At 38.5% G+C, this 15,080-nt stretch overlaps 1 protein-coding gene across 1 annotated transcript in view; it reads right to left on the reverse strand.

The window, feature by feature from the left end:
- The window catches only part of MED12L (mediator complex subunit 12L), a 432,034-nt gene that overhangs the window by 51,848 nt on the left and 365,106 nt on the right, over nucleotides 1-15,080 (reverse strand). Inside the window, 7 exon segments of the mRNA XM_054714083.1 lie at nucleotides 573-761; nucleotides 3,873-4,072; nucleotides 7,984-8,097; nucleotides 8,856-8,957; nucleotides 9,324-9,444; nucleotides 10,796-10,937; nucleotides 11,534-11,761. Coding sequence (XP_054570058.1) covers nucleotides 573-761; nucleotides 3,873-4,072; nucleotides 7,984-8,097; nucleotides 8,856-8,957; nucleotides 9,324-9,444; nucleotides 10,796-10,937; nucleotides 11,534-11,761 — 1,096 coding nt within the window.

Consider the following 15,080-nt stretch of genomic DNA (forward strand, 5'->3'; position numbering starts at 1 on the left):
TATTGATTTTTAAACAGAGAGGAAGGAAGAGAGAAAAACAACTATGTGAGAGCAGAACATCAATCTGCTGCCTCATGCACACTCTTCCCCTCTTCACCGGGGATCAGTCTGCAGCCTGGGCATGTGCCCTGACTGGGAATCGAACTTTCAGTGCACAGACAACGCTCAGCCAACTGAACCACACAGGGCGGGCAAGCACTTCACTTTTAGGAAAGACCTACATTAGGCTGTTGTCGCTAACAGAGTGAAACTGGAGAGTGAGGAAACAGTGCTGTGCTTGCTCTGCAGTAAGCTGTGATGGAGGCAGCGGGCACCCAGCAGCGAGGGTAGCCCGGCACCAAGCCCCTTCCCCGGGAACCACACACAGCGCTCAGCATCCAGCCTCCATGGTTTTTAAACCATGCCTGTGAGCATCTGCTTTATCTCGACTTATTTTGCACATTCGTTAGCAAGATGTGTCCTAAGGCATAAGAAAAGCCTAGAGAGCCTGTAAGAATGCTAGTCATTTTTGATATAATTACAAAGAATGTGTCAAATCAGAGAAACATAATCTTTCAGTTATGGTCACTCACCTGAAGGATGCGCTTAATGTGCTGTCTTTGCAGGTTGTCCCCCTCAGTACATTCTTTAATGCCATGAGGATAGCAGATGAGCTGCAGTAGTTTCTGTGCTTGCATATTTGAAAGCACAGGGTCCAATATTAGTTCTTTGTCTGTGCACAATCTTTCAGGTTCTTTTAAGCAATGTTCTCCTACCCATTCCTAAAAACCATACAGCAGTTAGATTGGTAGGCATGGGCTTTCTACATGCCTATGTAATATGTACTAAGTTCATGGCACATATGGAATATAAAGCAGATAGGAATCTTCTAATTAACAGAATAATTACAAAATGGTGGCAAAAGTTTTTTTAAAAAAAACTTTCTGAGTATTTTAAATTCTTAAAATACAAAGTGAAACCTTGGATAAAGGAAATTTTAAAAAACAGATATGCAAACAAAAAGGAAAGGAAAGAAAGCTAAGGAAAATATTGGTATGTGTTTCAATTGGAAAATGGGTTCTTGCTCTTGCAAGTGTTTTACAATCAGTTTTTTTAACTTGCCATATGTAACTTCCCATATGTAAGGACAACGAGTCTATTTATAAGATGCCATTTTTTATGAAATGCATTATGCTATGTTCTACTAAATAGAACACAGTACAACATTCAGAAAATTGTCTTCCTGTTTGATATTACAATGTTAGTATTATAAATAAATGTGCATATCTATTCTCTGTACAATTGTTTTCTCAGGATAAATTTCATAAAGTGCAATTGCTGGGTTAAGAAGTACAACAAAAATTTAAGGCTATTGATGCATATGGCTAATTAACCTGTGGAGAGTTTCCACTAATTTAAACTTCTATCACCTTTTCTTCATCAGTTTTTCAAAGAAAACTCTTATTTTAAATGAGGTAAGACTTTGTCAATTGTTCCTGAGCCCCATCCAGATCTGTTTAAAATGAAACCTGTTTCTTAACCACTACACCAGTGACTAAATGCTGATTATCCATTAAAATCACCGAGGACCTTGTTAACAAAGCCTGGGCACTATAGCAAATCAATTAAGTCAATCTTAGGTCATGGGACCAGATAGCAGTCATTTTCTTAAGGCATCAAAAACAATTTTAACTCCTCACATAATTCCAATCGCTCTCACAGTAGGGAACCAATGCACAAGCCAACAACTTCTTAATCCTATATAATAAAAGGCTAATATGCAGATTATCCCCTCTACCAAGAGTTCAACTGAGAATTCAACCATGGGGGCGAGGCCAGCTGGCCAACCACCCATGGCCCCTCTCCCTGGCTGGCCCTGCCCCTGATTGCCCCCCACCATCTCGATCAGGGGTTGGGCCAGCCGGCCAACCTCTCGTGTCCCCTCCCCCAGCTGGCCCCACCCGATTGCCCTGGGCGGGCCGGCCAGACCCTACTGGTGTATGAATTTGTGCACCAGGCCTCTAGTACCTATATAACTATTTAGCTAACTTTTATCATGGTTATAATATGCCTTATAAAAACATGACCCTGTCAACATTTGGAAAGTAAAAAAGAATATATATGGTATGCCTTGATTCTTTTAATAAGAAAGGAGAAAATTTTTTTTAATATATGAAAAGTTAAAGCAGAAGATAATGAAACTGATCACCTAGGGCAGGGCGAGACAAAGGGTAGCAGGGATAAGGGAGAGAGGACATATCTCTGAGTACACCATTTGCATAGTTGGCCTGTGCTATTCTAAAGACAGGGCTGGGCAGGGGAGGAGGGTGGACTTACACTGAATGTAAACAGAAACAGATAAAAATCAATTCTATTTCAAGTGAGAAATATATCCACAGTGAGGGAGAAAGTTCAAATGACTTCTTAACATACTACAGTAAACTCTTAGGGAAGAGCTACAAACAAATCTTCAAATCCTTTTCAGTAGGCTTGTTTTTCATAGTGGTATGGGTATAGCAATTCTGAAACTCTTACAGGTATACTATAAAATAAAGCAAACGAGCAAAGGGTTAATGTTACTGGGAGTGGGGTTCTCAGTGTGGAAGAAGGCAATATTAATGTGGAATGGGGAACACAAGGACTTCGTGGGGTTGGACTGTAAGTAAAGATATCAGTATGGACTAATGATTCACACACACATTTATGTATATAGATATGTTTTTCTCCTTAGCTCTGTCTGCTGAAAGGGCCTAGAAACAATGAGCACACACAGTGCCTTGATCTTGGTTTCTAAATACCATCCTGTGCTAAACAGAATCAAGGTTCTTCAGAGGGATGAGTAATTCTAGATCTGGGGCAGGGAAAGTAAAAAGGAGCCAGAAAGTTAAAAAAAAAAAAAGAAGATAAAGATAAAGACATATCAAAATAACATGAGATCCATCATGAAAAGAGTCTGGAAAAGTCTGGGCAATTTGAACATGAACATAATCAAGGACAGTAAATCATAATCCACATGGAAAATTACTAAATATAAGCAAGGGCGGGCTTTTCCTTAGGGAGGAGTGCAAACTGGTAACTGGAGAGCGGAGGAGTTTGGAGGAAAATCACCAACTTGCACCTATCACAGTAAAGACTGGTTTGGACAAGAATCAAAATGGATGCTACATGGGAGGTGAGAGAATTTGATGAGAATATTTGGATTGTTTTAAAGTGTCTCTCCAAAGACTGCTTATTAATTACAAGGAAAAATAATAATTATGCAGTAGAGAAATTTTGAATTCATACAATGGAGACATCTTGATAAGGTTAACATCACCAATGTGGTGCAAATGGACATCATGGGCCTTCCAACGAGAGTACCCGAGAAGAACCCAGCATTATTGCTGCAGTGTCTAGCTAACAATGCATAATCTGAAGCTAATCTACAGGAAACTTCACACAAATCCAACATAGTTGGTCCAACTGACAAAATTGGAATGTGGTCTATAGGTGAGAAAAATTTACTGTGCTAATGCTAAATTTCCCAAGTTTTTTTTTAACTGTATTTTGTTTATGTTAACAAACACTAAAGTATTCAAAAGTAAAAAAGAACAATGTATGCCAACTACTCTCAAATGGCTCAGGAAAAAAAAATTAAGCATATGCATCCATACTGACACACACAAATAGAATTATAAAGCAAATGTGGCAAAATGTAAAAAGTTAGTGAATTTGTATAAAGGTATACTAGAGTTCTTTATTATTATTGCAACTTTTCGGCAATTTGAAATTATGTCAAAACAAAGCAGGAAAATAAGGACCATCTATGTACACGTTTTATACAAGAGTGAGATTCTCTTTCCAAAACAACAGTTACATATTCAAAGTTAAAGGCCAATTAAATCTGAAGATACCTGTTGACAGATAGTTCTCAGTACATATCTAGCATATTCTTTTAAGTTGGCTGTTTCTATGGAAATGCTTCTCCCACATGATTTTGCAGTTTGTGAGGCAGTCCAGATATCATCAGCATTCCCATCACGCCGCAAACCCCTCATGGTGAAGTCATCATTCTTTAGAGAGCTGACACTATTATTGCCAATTTTGGCATCTCCTAAATAACAGAATCACAAAACCAAAATCACACACATTCAAAATATTGCCAATTATTTGAGAAGTAAATGAGACAAGCTTTCAGGAATTTAAAGTATGTGAATGGTATCATTGCATAGCTGTGCAGCAATGAAGAGAATGGATCAAGAGAATGAATGCAAGAACCCAGAGAAGTTTCATCAGACATGGAAAAAAAGCAAATTGAGTTCAAGACTCAATCCTTACTTTGTTTATAGAATTATATATGCTTTCACTAAACTTGGAAAGGCCATTGTGAATCACACTTAATAATCACAGAACACTGACTTCACCAATATTGCAAGCATCAATGTATTCAAATTCATTTGACTTATAGACAAGGAAAAGAAGGGTTACTCACCCTGCTAGATGTCCCTTTTCCACTTCTTCTCTTACAATGACTTATTTTCTATCCATAGGTCAAGAGAAAAGTTTTGCCTTAGCCCACCTTACTATCAACTTCTTGACAAGAGAGATTTATTTCCCTGGGAATGGAAAAGGGCAATGCATACTAAGGAAGCCCTGGAAAATAGGGCATCCATTGAATAACCCATGTCTTTCACTTTCCTTTCTGTAAACACCAACTTAGAAAGAAAACTTCATTCTCACCAATCTCTAATATATTCAACTAAAATGAAGCTAAGGAAAGTGTTTTCCTTACTAAAAAAAAAGTTCTGGGGTAAACACTGAGCAGAAAGATTGACTATCTAGATATAAGAAATCTTCTCTAACTATGAAAGACAAAGAACTGTCATATTTTGAAGCTGAAAGAATAAAATTATTTTGGTAATAAACCTTGCCAAATGACAACAGAGCCCCCAAACTTTGCCTGTTTACCCACAGGATCATAAGCTTTCAGAGAAAAAATTTCCTGGAACCAACAAATGAATTTACAGGAGGCCCTCAGAGCAAAACCAAGCCCACGTCAATGCAAAAAGTCTTTTAAAACCTATAAGTCAATTAGGAAAAAGTTTTGACTCTGATGAAAAAATAAGAAAAAATAAGAATTGCTTATTGAATATTTACTTAAAAATCATTAAAAGGAAGGGAAGAATAAAAATACATTTCAACTCATCAATATCTTCATATATATTATCAAACATTTCTCATTAAAATACATGGACAAATATTACCAATTTCACTTTACCCATAGGAGTTTATTTAATTCAACAGAGTTCTTTAGGAGTTGAAAGAAAGACCAGATTCTGTGTGTATCAAAATTTAGCATGCTTTTTAGTGATATAAACAACTATTTTTACACCTTAAGTTAAACTGCTATAGACATTAGAAACCAAATTCTATATAACAGTTCTATTTCTCTAACTCAACATCAATCCTGATGGACAGGACTTGAGAGAACATTGGTTAGAGCATGTGAGATAGATAAGTTAAAACTTCTGCAAAAACAAAGAAACAAACATATCTGCTAGTCCCAGACTAGGAGATCCTCAAATCAGTATAGATGTTAGGATGACCTGGAGGTTGTACCAGAGCCTTCTACAATCATATAGACCAGTGGTCGGCAAACTCATTAGTCAACAGAGCCAAATATCAACAGTACAACGATTGAAATTTCTTTTGAGAGCCAAATTTTTTAAACTTAAACTTCTAATGCCACTTCTTCAGAATAGACTCGCCCAGGCCGTGGTATTTTGTGGAAGAGCCACACTCAAGGGGCCAAAGAGCCTCATGTGGCTCGCGAGCCACCGTTTGCCGACCACGGATATAGACAATAGAACATTAGAACAGTGTTCAGTGACAGCCAGGCCCCACGCTCTGCTGACATTCAACAGGCCTAATCCTGACTTGGGAAGCATTACTTAGAAAGCTGTAGATTCCTCCAAGAACTGAAGCCAATGAAAACGCTCAAGGAGACCAGCTGGGGTGGATCAGTGGTTGAGCGTTGACCTATGAACCGGGAGGTCACAGTTCAATTCCCGATCAGGGTGCATGCCTGGGTTTTTAGCTCAAATCACAGTAGGGGGAGGGCAGGAGGCAGCCAATTGGCGATTCTCTCACATCATTGCTGTTTCTATCTTTCTCTCCCCCTCTTTTCCTCTCTCTGAAATCAATTAAAACATATCTTTAAAAAAAATAAAATAAAAAGGTCAAGGAGAGGCAGTCAAAGAAAAATGAATTGGTGATTATACATGGATAGTAAACTATGATTTTTTGGATATTTAAAGAGGTTGGCCAATTTTACTTGGGATCAAACCAGTCCTTCAAACCAAAGGGACAATGTCTTAATTGCACTCATCTTGGTTTCTGCCATTAAAATATCTATCACTTAATGCAGTCACACTTCCAAAATTAGTTTATGGGAATTCTTCTACTTAGTTTCTCTGATGAACATTAGCTACCACAGTAAAAAGGTGAATCTCTAACTTCATGGTTATGTTTATGTTTGTTAACATAAACAAAATACAGTTAACAATGGTCTCTACCTTTATTATTAAATGGAACTAACCAGCCATCTTTCCTTTCAAATATCATCAGAGTACAGAAATTTTATTATTGAGATGATCATTTAATGTTGGCTGTATACACAAGCTCCTGAGCTTAGAGGAAGGCTGTAGCCCTCCATGTGACTTTATCTTTTTCTCTTTACTTAAAAATTCCTGGGCATAATAGAAGCAGCATGTATGTGTGTGTATGCATATATATGTATGTATGTATATGTATGTTATATGTGTGTATAGGTGTATGTTTATTTTTAGATGCACATTTAATAATTTGCATGTATGTGTATATGTATGCATGTGTGTGTGTGTACATGTAGATATTTTTAGATGTACTTTATTTTATAATATATTTCTTTATTGATTTCAGAGAGGAAGGGAGAGGGAGAGAGAGATAGAAACATCAATGATGAGAGAGAATTATTGATCGGCTGCCTCCTGCATGCCCCCTTCTGGGGATCGAGCCTGCAACCCAGGAATGTGCCCTTGAACAGAATCAAACCTGGGACCCTTCAGTCTGCAGGCCGACGCTCTATCCACTGAGCCAAGCTGGCTAGGGCTAGATGCACTTTTAATCATCTGTTTTATGAAAGCCCTGTTTTCCTTCTTCGTCATCACCAAATAATACTTTCCAAGAAGTATAAAGGGATAGTCTTTATCCTCAAACATGTTCTTTAAGACTCATCAAAGACCATTCTTATCCATGCAGTAACTTCTGTTCTAATGAAGGGGGCTCCTTGAGAACATAAGAGACAATGTTTGTTTAGTGAAGGCCAAAAGAGGGTACCCAAAGTTGGAATGAGATAGTGTGATTCAAGACTTCCCAATCATTCTCCTAATTTACAGAATAAAAATGTCTTAAGGCATCGCACTATAAATTAACAGAAAAGGCAGTGCTACTACTCCAGGAGGATGTATATACCAATAAAAACATAAAATACATCTTGGTCATTATAAATTATATAAAAAAGAATTATGATATTAATACTGATTTATCAGTAATATCAATCTCAATGCAAATATCACCCGATTGATGAAAAAACTATGGAATCAGAAACACTATGATTAAAATCCAGGTTTTCTGGTGATTTACTCCTAGAATATAACATGGGATTTAAACCTTTGGCTAGGTCATCAAGTTTTCTGTGTCCATCACAAAGTGTGACTTATGCCAACAGATGAAGACAACACAAGCCAGGAGGTCTGAGGATCTATTACATCAGAATGAGATAGCATGCAGTTAAAAGTCCACCAAAAAAAAAATATATTTAAATCCACCCGTGTTGTAGGTAAAATACAAACTTCCTGGAGTACAACTGAACTTGGACTTGGGGAAAGCCAACAACAACAACAACAATAACAAAACATTTTTATTAATATTAAATAGAATTAAACTTCTGGTGATTAACCAAGCTTAGTGCCAAGATAGTCTTACCAAGCATCATAATTGCTTTTAAAACAGCAAACACTGCTCCCACTTCGATGCTGTTGTGAGCAGCAGCTAAAAGGTGTCTATCACAAGATGATCTTATTCCAGGGAAAGGTTTGCCTATGAGAACAAGAACAAGCCTTTCATCGTCTCATCGCCATTATTAACAGTGTTTTGTAACCATTACAGTCATAGGGCTTTTCATTGTTAGGCTGAGGGCGCTGAATTGCCATTAGCTAGCTTTAATTGATGCTTCATGAATTCACTAAGAAACACTGCCAGCACCCTGGACTTAACCTTTTCTTTTTTACTATTAAAATAATAATGTCTTTGCTCCTTAGAGAGATGTGTCAAAAACATTAGGATTTTCATCCATTTATTGCTGATGGCCTCTCTCTCTTCTCCTCTCGCTCTCTCTCTCTCTCTCTCTCATACACACACACACACCCACACACACACCCACACACACACACCCTAACATGGAAATGATCTTTAGGAACAGACTTCAGCAGCATCCCTAGATTTTTTCCCTTACTAAAAACATAAATGAATCATGCCCTAAGCTGCTATGCTGCGGTTCACAACTAACATGGATAGTATGTTAGAGGATCACGCTGCCCACCAGCATGGCTGGCCTAAGAGCAAAAGTATTTTTATTGTTTATTAACTCTGGATTTGAGTTTCTCAACACATCCTGATATTACATAAATGAAAGGTGCTGACAGCCCTCTCAGTGGCATCACTACACCCCTTCATCACCCTCAAGCAGCCCCCCCAAAGTCAGGAAGGAAATTACAGGATGAACAGCCTACTTGGTCATTTGAGAACCGGTAGCTGCAAATGAAAACATAATCAGAGGTTTGGGGCTATCAGCTCACCCGCTGCTTGAGGTAGTAAGCAGGCCTGGGGGGCTCGGAAGAGATGGAGCAGGAGGCGGCAGGTCATCCTGGCCCCGGGCTCGGCATCCGCGTCTCCACAAGCTGGGGAAGAAGGATTTCCAAAGCAAGTTTCCTCACGTGTTCAAGAACAAGTCTTCAGGCTTGCTATTAAGCTAAACTTTCTGGAATAATTTAAAACGTGCTACTTATGGTAAAAAGCAAGGCACCAGCTACACTTTCCTGAGAAACCCGAATGTACGTGCTTCCTCAAAACCAGGTACCAACATCCAGGGAGTCACAGTGCTCTGTGCAGAACAAGATAAACAATTCTACCACCTTTACCTGCAGGCCACACCACGGTCCAACGCGTGTGCCCTTGAATACTACCCTCACTGGGTTTCACTAGTTAGACACCATCCCACCAAGACCAGCATCGCATGCCCACGGCCGTCCCGGACGCCGCCTCACCTGCCGCGAGGAGAGAGGGCAGCGCCACGTGCTGCACGACGTCCTCCAGGGAGAAACACTGTCGTGCTATCAGAATAGCAATGAAAGTAGCTAGTGAATCATGGAATGAAAGGTCACTCACCTTCAAGAAAAACATTGACACGTTTTAATACCTAACACCTCGTCAGTAACAGCTAAGATTAATATCTAAGAGAATGTAGGCAACACCAATGAGGTTTCAGATCCCCAAATGAGTGAATGAAACAGCATGAGCATTCTCCTCTAGGCCCATTTCTACTTTATAAGACAACGAATGAGGTTTACCCACATCCCAGCGCTGCAAGAAGACACCGGCCTTTATGCTGAGTATAAATGATTGAAAAAGAAAACTAAGAAAAAAAAATCAAGAAATCCCTAAAAGATGTAGCAGAAATACAACTTTTCTGCAAATTTCAGTAGGATCGGTCATTTAAGGGTAGCCATTAATAAGCAAAGAAAAACCTGGAGGTTGCCCTGGTTAAAACACAAGCCTCAGGAATGGTTTGGGGTTCTATTCAGGGATAACCAAGTAATGAGTCTTTAATATAATTAAATTAGTTTTAAAAACAACTCTGAAAATTTACAATTGACTCTTAAATTTTAAAAAAGAGAAAAGAGGAAGAAAAGTTAATTCATTCATAATATAACCTCTACCTTTACAGATTTTACAAGACTTTGGCAGAAAATAATAATAACAATTTAAAAAAACCATCTATAATAGCAGCCTTCATATTAAGTTTTAGTATATGCCAGGGAGTGTGGTTAGCAATCTACAAAAAATCACCTCATTTAACAGCACAACACCATGAGGTTGCTACTACTGTTAATTCCAATTTTACAGATGCACAAACTAACCAGAGTTAAAGTATAACAAAACAACTAAGAGATTAAGGAGCAGTGTTAAAGATAAAAATATGTGTCTTTTCTGTCTAGAAAAGCAGGCCACAGGTTGGAGTTTGACATGCCTAAAATCTTAGGGAGACACAGAATGGAGTAGGGCTGTCCAACCCAGACTTGAGATATCAGAACTAGGAAGTTCAACTTCAACTGGGAGGTATTTTTTTAAAACGTATAAAATTGTTCTATATGTACGATATAGTAACATACAAAAGATCATACCAAGAACTGATAGGCAAAAATAGATAAAGAATCAAGATGGATTTTTAAGAAATTCACATATCACGCATATGACATTCTAGGAAATCTGTGATATATAATGGGTATATTTTCATCACTTCCAGACACAATCACTAAGAAAGACTGGATGCCCCAATGAATCTGAGCCTGGACATTCTCATGCAACACAGCACCAACCACACTCTGGTGTACTGCTTAAAGTGAGAAAAGGAAAAATTATTTTACATTTCAGTTAAGGGTTGAGTCAATTAAAAAAAATTACTCACTAACTAAATATTTAATTGCAGTTGAGTTTTTTAGTGCAAAAGAACACTTACATCTACTGTGCAAAGTACATCATTGAACCCCCACACGTGATTGGAAGAACAGCAGAGAGCCTTCAGAACTCCCAGCCACTCTGAACTAAGAACAGTGCAGCATGCTGTCAGCTCGGAGGAGAAATTGGCTATGTCATTAATCCTATAAAGAAGAAAAAACATACACAGTAGAAAGTAACAAAAAAGAAATACTACATGTAACATACTTAAGAACACATATTTCACTACATAAACAAGTCATTCATTTTTTATAGTCAAGGATATAATAAATACCCACTTGACAAATAACCTAGTAGAACCTGGAGAAGATAAATGTGAATGGCTTTAAATGTTTTTTTATTTTTAATGCTGGTAAACAACAAACAATAACCATTACAGATGTCAATTACATATTTTTACTCTGTGAAAAAATCTGACCTATATAATGAACTTTTAAGAACATAAACATTATTTTTAGAAACTATGTAATTTAGGTAGGCCTAAATACAGTATTTTAAAAATATAGGCAATTTTTATTTTTATTTGTATTTTTTTCTTGTTTATGTTTTTGTCTCTTGGGTTAAGGAAATCATAGTACAGAGCAGATAAAATAATATCCCCCCCCCCCAAAAAAAAAAAAAACACACAAAAAAACAAAATTCAGTTGTCAGCCTAGGCAATTACTAAGGAAGTTAATTTCAAAGTAGCACCAAAGCAACAACTATGGTTAGTCATAAATTTCAGGGTAACTCAGCTCACCTTCCAGCATCCTGATGGCCCATACATACATTCATGAGTGTATTGCAGACGAAGCTATAGCGATTGGCCGCGTTGTCACTGAGGATCTTGCCTAGCATAGAGTAGTTGATGCTACAAGCTGAAGGATTCTCAATAAAATCCATCATGAAGTCCGGATCCCATCTCAAATTCGAGTTAGCAGGTATCACATTATTATATATGGTCTGCTTAACTTTTGAACAGGCACTACTGAGGTTACAAGAAGAAGAGTTAAGAAAAAAACAAGAATAACTAGAAAGTTAGTTAATTTAAGGACAGATTAAATGGTAGCAACTGTAATGTATTCTTATAAAAGAGTCACATTGAGTTCTTGATTCCAATTTCTTAACTATCAGCACTAAGCACAGTGCCTGGAATGTATTCGTTGGTCAATAAATAGTTGCTGAATGGGTTGTGAAGAACAAAACAAGAATAAGAACTTGGTTATTAATCTTAATCATTTTCTAATTTTTTTCTACATTTTATATGTTTAAAAAATAAAAGAATTTACTAAGGCTTTCAACAACTGTCTCCGAACAGTAGTTGCAAAGTGTTATTACTTAAGAATAAAAATAGGTTAGACTACACATCAGGAATAATTCAGGGTGTAGTCGTAATTACATATCCTGCAAAACCATTCCTCTGGGTACAGCGGACCCAGCGGAGGTCCAGCGGCCACCGGTCCAGCTGTGAAAGAAGCTCATCCCCGCCCGCCAGGAGCTTGCATGCCAGTAGGGGGAAATGGATGACACACAAATTAAATAAGAGTGAATAAACTATTACTTCTAAAAGTTTGTCATGTTCTGTCTTGTAGCAGGATTAAGAGATTTTTTAAGAGGCTGGCCTATCATGAAAACAGAGTATGTTTCAGTGAGTTATATCTGAATATGACATAGAATGTTAGAAGTACAAAGGGAATTAGAAAGTATCTGATCCGCCGAAACCGGTTTGGCTCAGTGGATAGAGCGTCGGCCTGCGGACTCAAAGGTCCCAGGTTTGATTCCGGTCAAGGGCATGAACCTTGGTTGTGGGCACATCCCCAGTAGGGGGTGTGCAAGAGGCAGCTGATTGATGTTTCACTCTCATCGATGTTTCTAACTCTCTATCCTTCTCTCTTCCTCTGTATAAAAAAATCAATAACATATATTTTAAAAAAAAAAAGTATCTGATCCAATCTGGCTCTGCAGATGCTGCTGAGAGACAATCTGATTTCATGTATCCTCAGCTGTTCCTTCCTATTGCTGTGGACATGAGTTCATAAGCAGCATCCACCTCTATTCAAGAGCTCTCTTATGCAGCAGCGAGTCTTTTTCTTTTAGATTAACTTTTTGGCAGCACATTTATTTGTGATGAAGGCAACATATGGCTTTTTACCCCTAGTGTCATACACCTACATAAATAGTAGCCAGAAATGATTTCTTTAAAAATGAAAAAGCATATAAATAACACTCTTTACCCTAAACTGTTGCCACTGCCAACTGCTTTAAGAAAAGAGAGATTGTTCAATTTGTTGTTTACCAAAACGTGGCTTCAAACCTCCTCCTCCAGAATCACCACTGGGCGGTCTGTTAGCCATAAAGACTCCTGGACCTGTGTAGGTTACTGAATCTGTATGTTTAAAATGCTGTTTCAGGTAAATCTAAGTGCCAATAGTGCTTGGGAAGCACTGGTCCATTAGAGAGGACTAAATCTACCCACTAAATGGCAGTAATTGTACTCTACACTATCTTTCTTTCCAGATAACTTATGTAAAAACTCCTCAGTGGTCACTGAGGGATGCACATTTACCGTCTCAAGTTATGACCTGCTCAAAATGATGGATGCTATGTAGTCTTCAGGGCTTTTAAAATCTCCAGTTTCTGTTTTAACCACTCTTGCCAACTTTCTACTTAACTTTTCTTTCATTCTCACTTAGCAATAGTTCCTAATTTGTTTCATTTTTTCCACTAAAGATGAAACAAAATCAAACTTTGCTCTTTGCTGATTCACTCCCTAACACCACGTCCCTGGTTTCCTCCACCTCCCCATTCAGAGTGCTGGAGCAAAGTCTTCTGCAAGTAGTGAAGCATCGTCTATTTTATTCGGCTTCCCACTTAGTTCTAACATGCTATTCATTCCTGTTTTTAGAAACAAAAGAATTCTCCCGACCTCCAGCCAGGAATGCTCACGTTTTCTGAACTCTGTGGCTCATGGGAAAGTCTCCTCACCCTTCATTGCTAGGCTTCCTGTTTCCTGTATTAGTCTCTTTCCTGGTGAGCTTCTATGTTTTATCAAAAAGTCAGCTGCAACCTCGGTCACTCTCAGATTCTTACCACTCTCTGTGGCAGGTATATATGGATTTAAGGAAATAACCTAGGTATTTCCCTTCTGAAATAGCCTGTTCCAAAAAACCCAATAGACTCCGATAAGAGTGATGAAAGCAACGCACACCTGGAGGCCAAAATTACTTATGTTCAAATCTAAGTTTCATCATTTATTAATTAGGATGAGGAACAATCATTTGTTGATAGGAAACATCATTTCTACTTCCTGGGGTTGTTGAGCGGAGTCAAGATCTTGCTGGAAATAGCCCAGCACCGTGCTGGGCACAAGCAGCAGCTCAATCAGTGGTAGGTGTGAATATGTCTCCCAAACATTCCTCTTACCCAACTTTATAGATGGTGTTTCAGATCCAGTTATTAAAACTGGTTTATTAGTATATTAACAGAAATCTCTCTGCATATGTAGCTTTTGTTGGACCATATTTCTTAATCCCAAACTGCAAATAATATCTGACTTCCAGGTTTCCTGGGACAGCTGCATTTCTCTGCCACCTCTTAATCAAGGGAACCTCAGCCAGTGTCACAGCTGTGGGGCACCCCTGTGCTGATCCCGAGCAGCCCTCAGCACAAGCTGGTCTCCTAATCTCCACGCACCCAGGTTACAAGACTGGAACGGACTCATTGCACTGCCGGGCAGGAGCATTAGGGCTCCTGGAGCTTTCCTGGGAAGTTCCCTATAAAAGCAGGGCTGTTGCACAGAGCGAATCATGTGTGAGAAAGCTCTCTAAAAACTGTCAACTGACAGCAATGTGTGAAAAAGCAGCAGAAGCAGGGTATTACTACTCTTACATCATTTCTGGGGAAAGATGTTCCGTAAGATTCACTCAAACAGCATCCCTGTTCTACAAGGGATTATTCTGAAACCTAACTCATTTCATGAAGACATATTTTCACATTTTCCCCTATTGATATCATGAAAAGTTTCATGATATTTTTGTATATATCTCTTATCCAACAGATATTTTTTGAGTGCTTCCTATGTGCCAGACACTCTTCTAGGTACTGGGGCGTAGCAGCGAATAAAACAGAAAAAGTTTCTACTGTTGGTAAGCTTACGTTCTAGGAAGGAGAGAGATGATAAATACATATGCAATGTGCCAGGGTTAGTGCTAAGGTCAAAGAATGACAGTGTAGGCAGAGGGGGACGCTATTTAAAATGGGGTGGTTGGGCCCTCGCTGGTTTGGCTCGGTGGATAGAGCATCGGCCT

The sequence above is a fragment of the Eptesicus fuscus genome, chromosome 3 (genome assembly GCF_027574615.1).
Source record: "Eptesicus fuscus isolate TK198812 chromosome 3, DD_ASM_mEF_20220401, whole genome shotgun sequence".
NCBI lineage: Eukaryota > Metazoa > Chordata > Mammalia > Chiroptera > Vespertilionidae > Eptesicus > Eptesicus fuscus.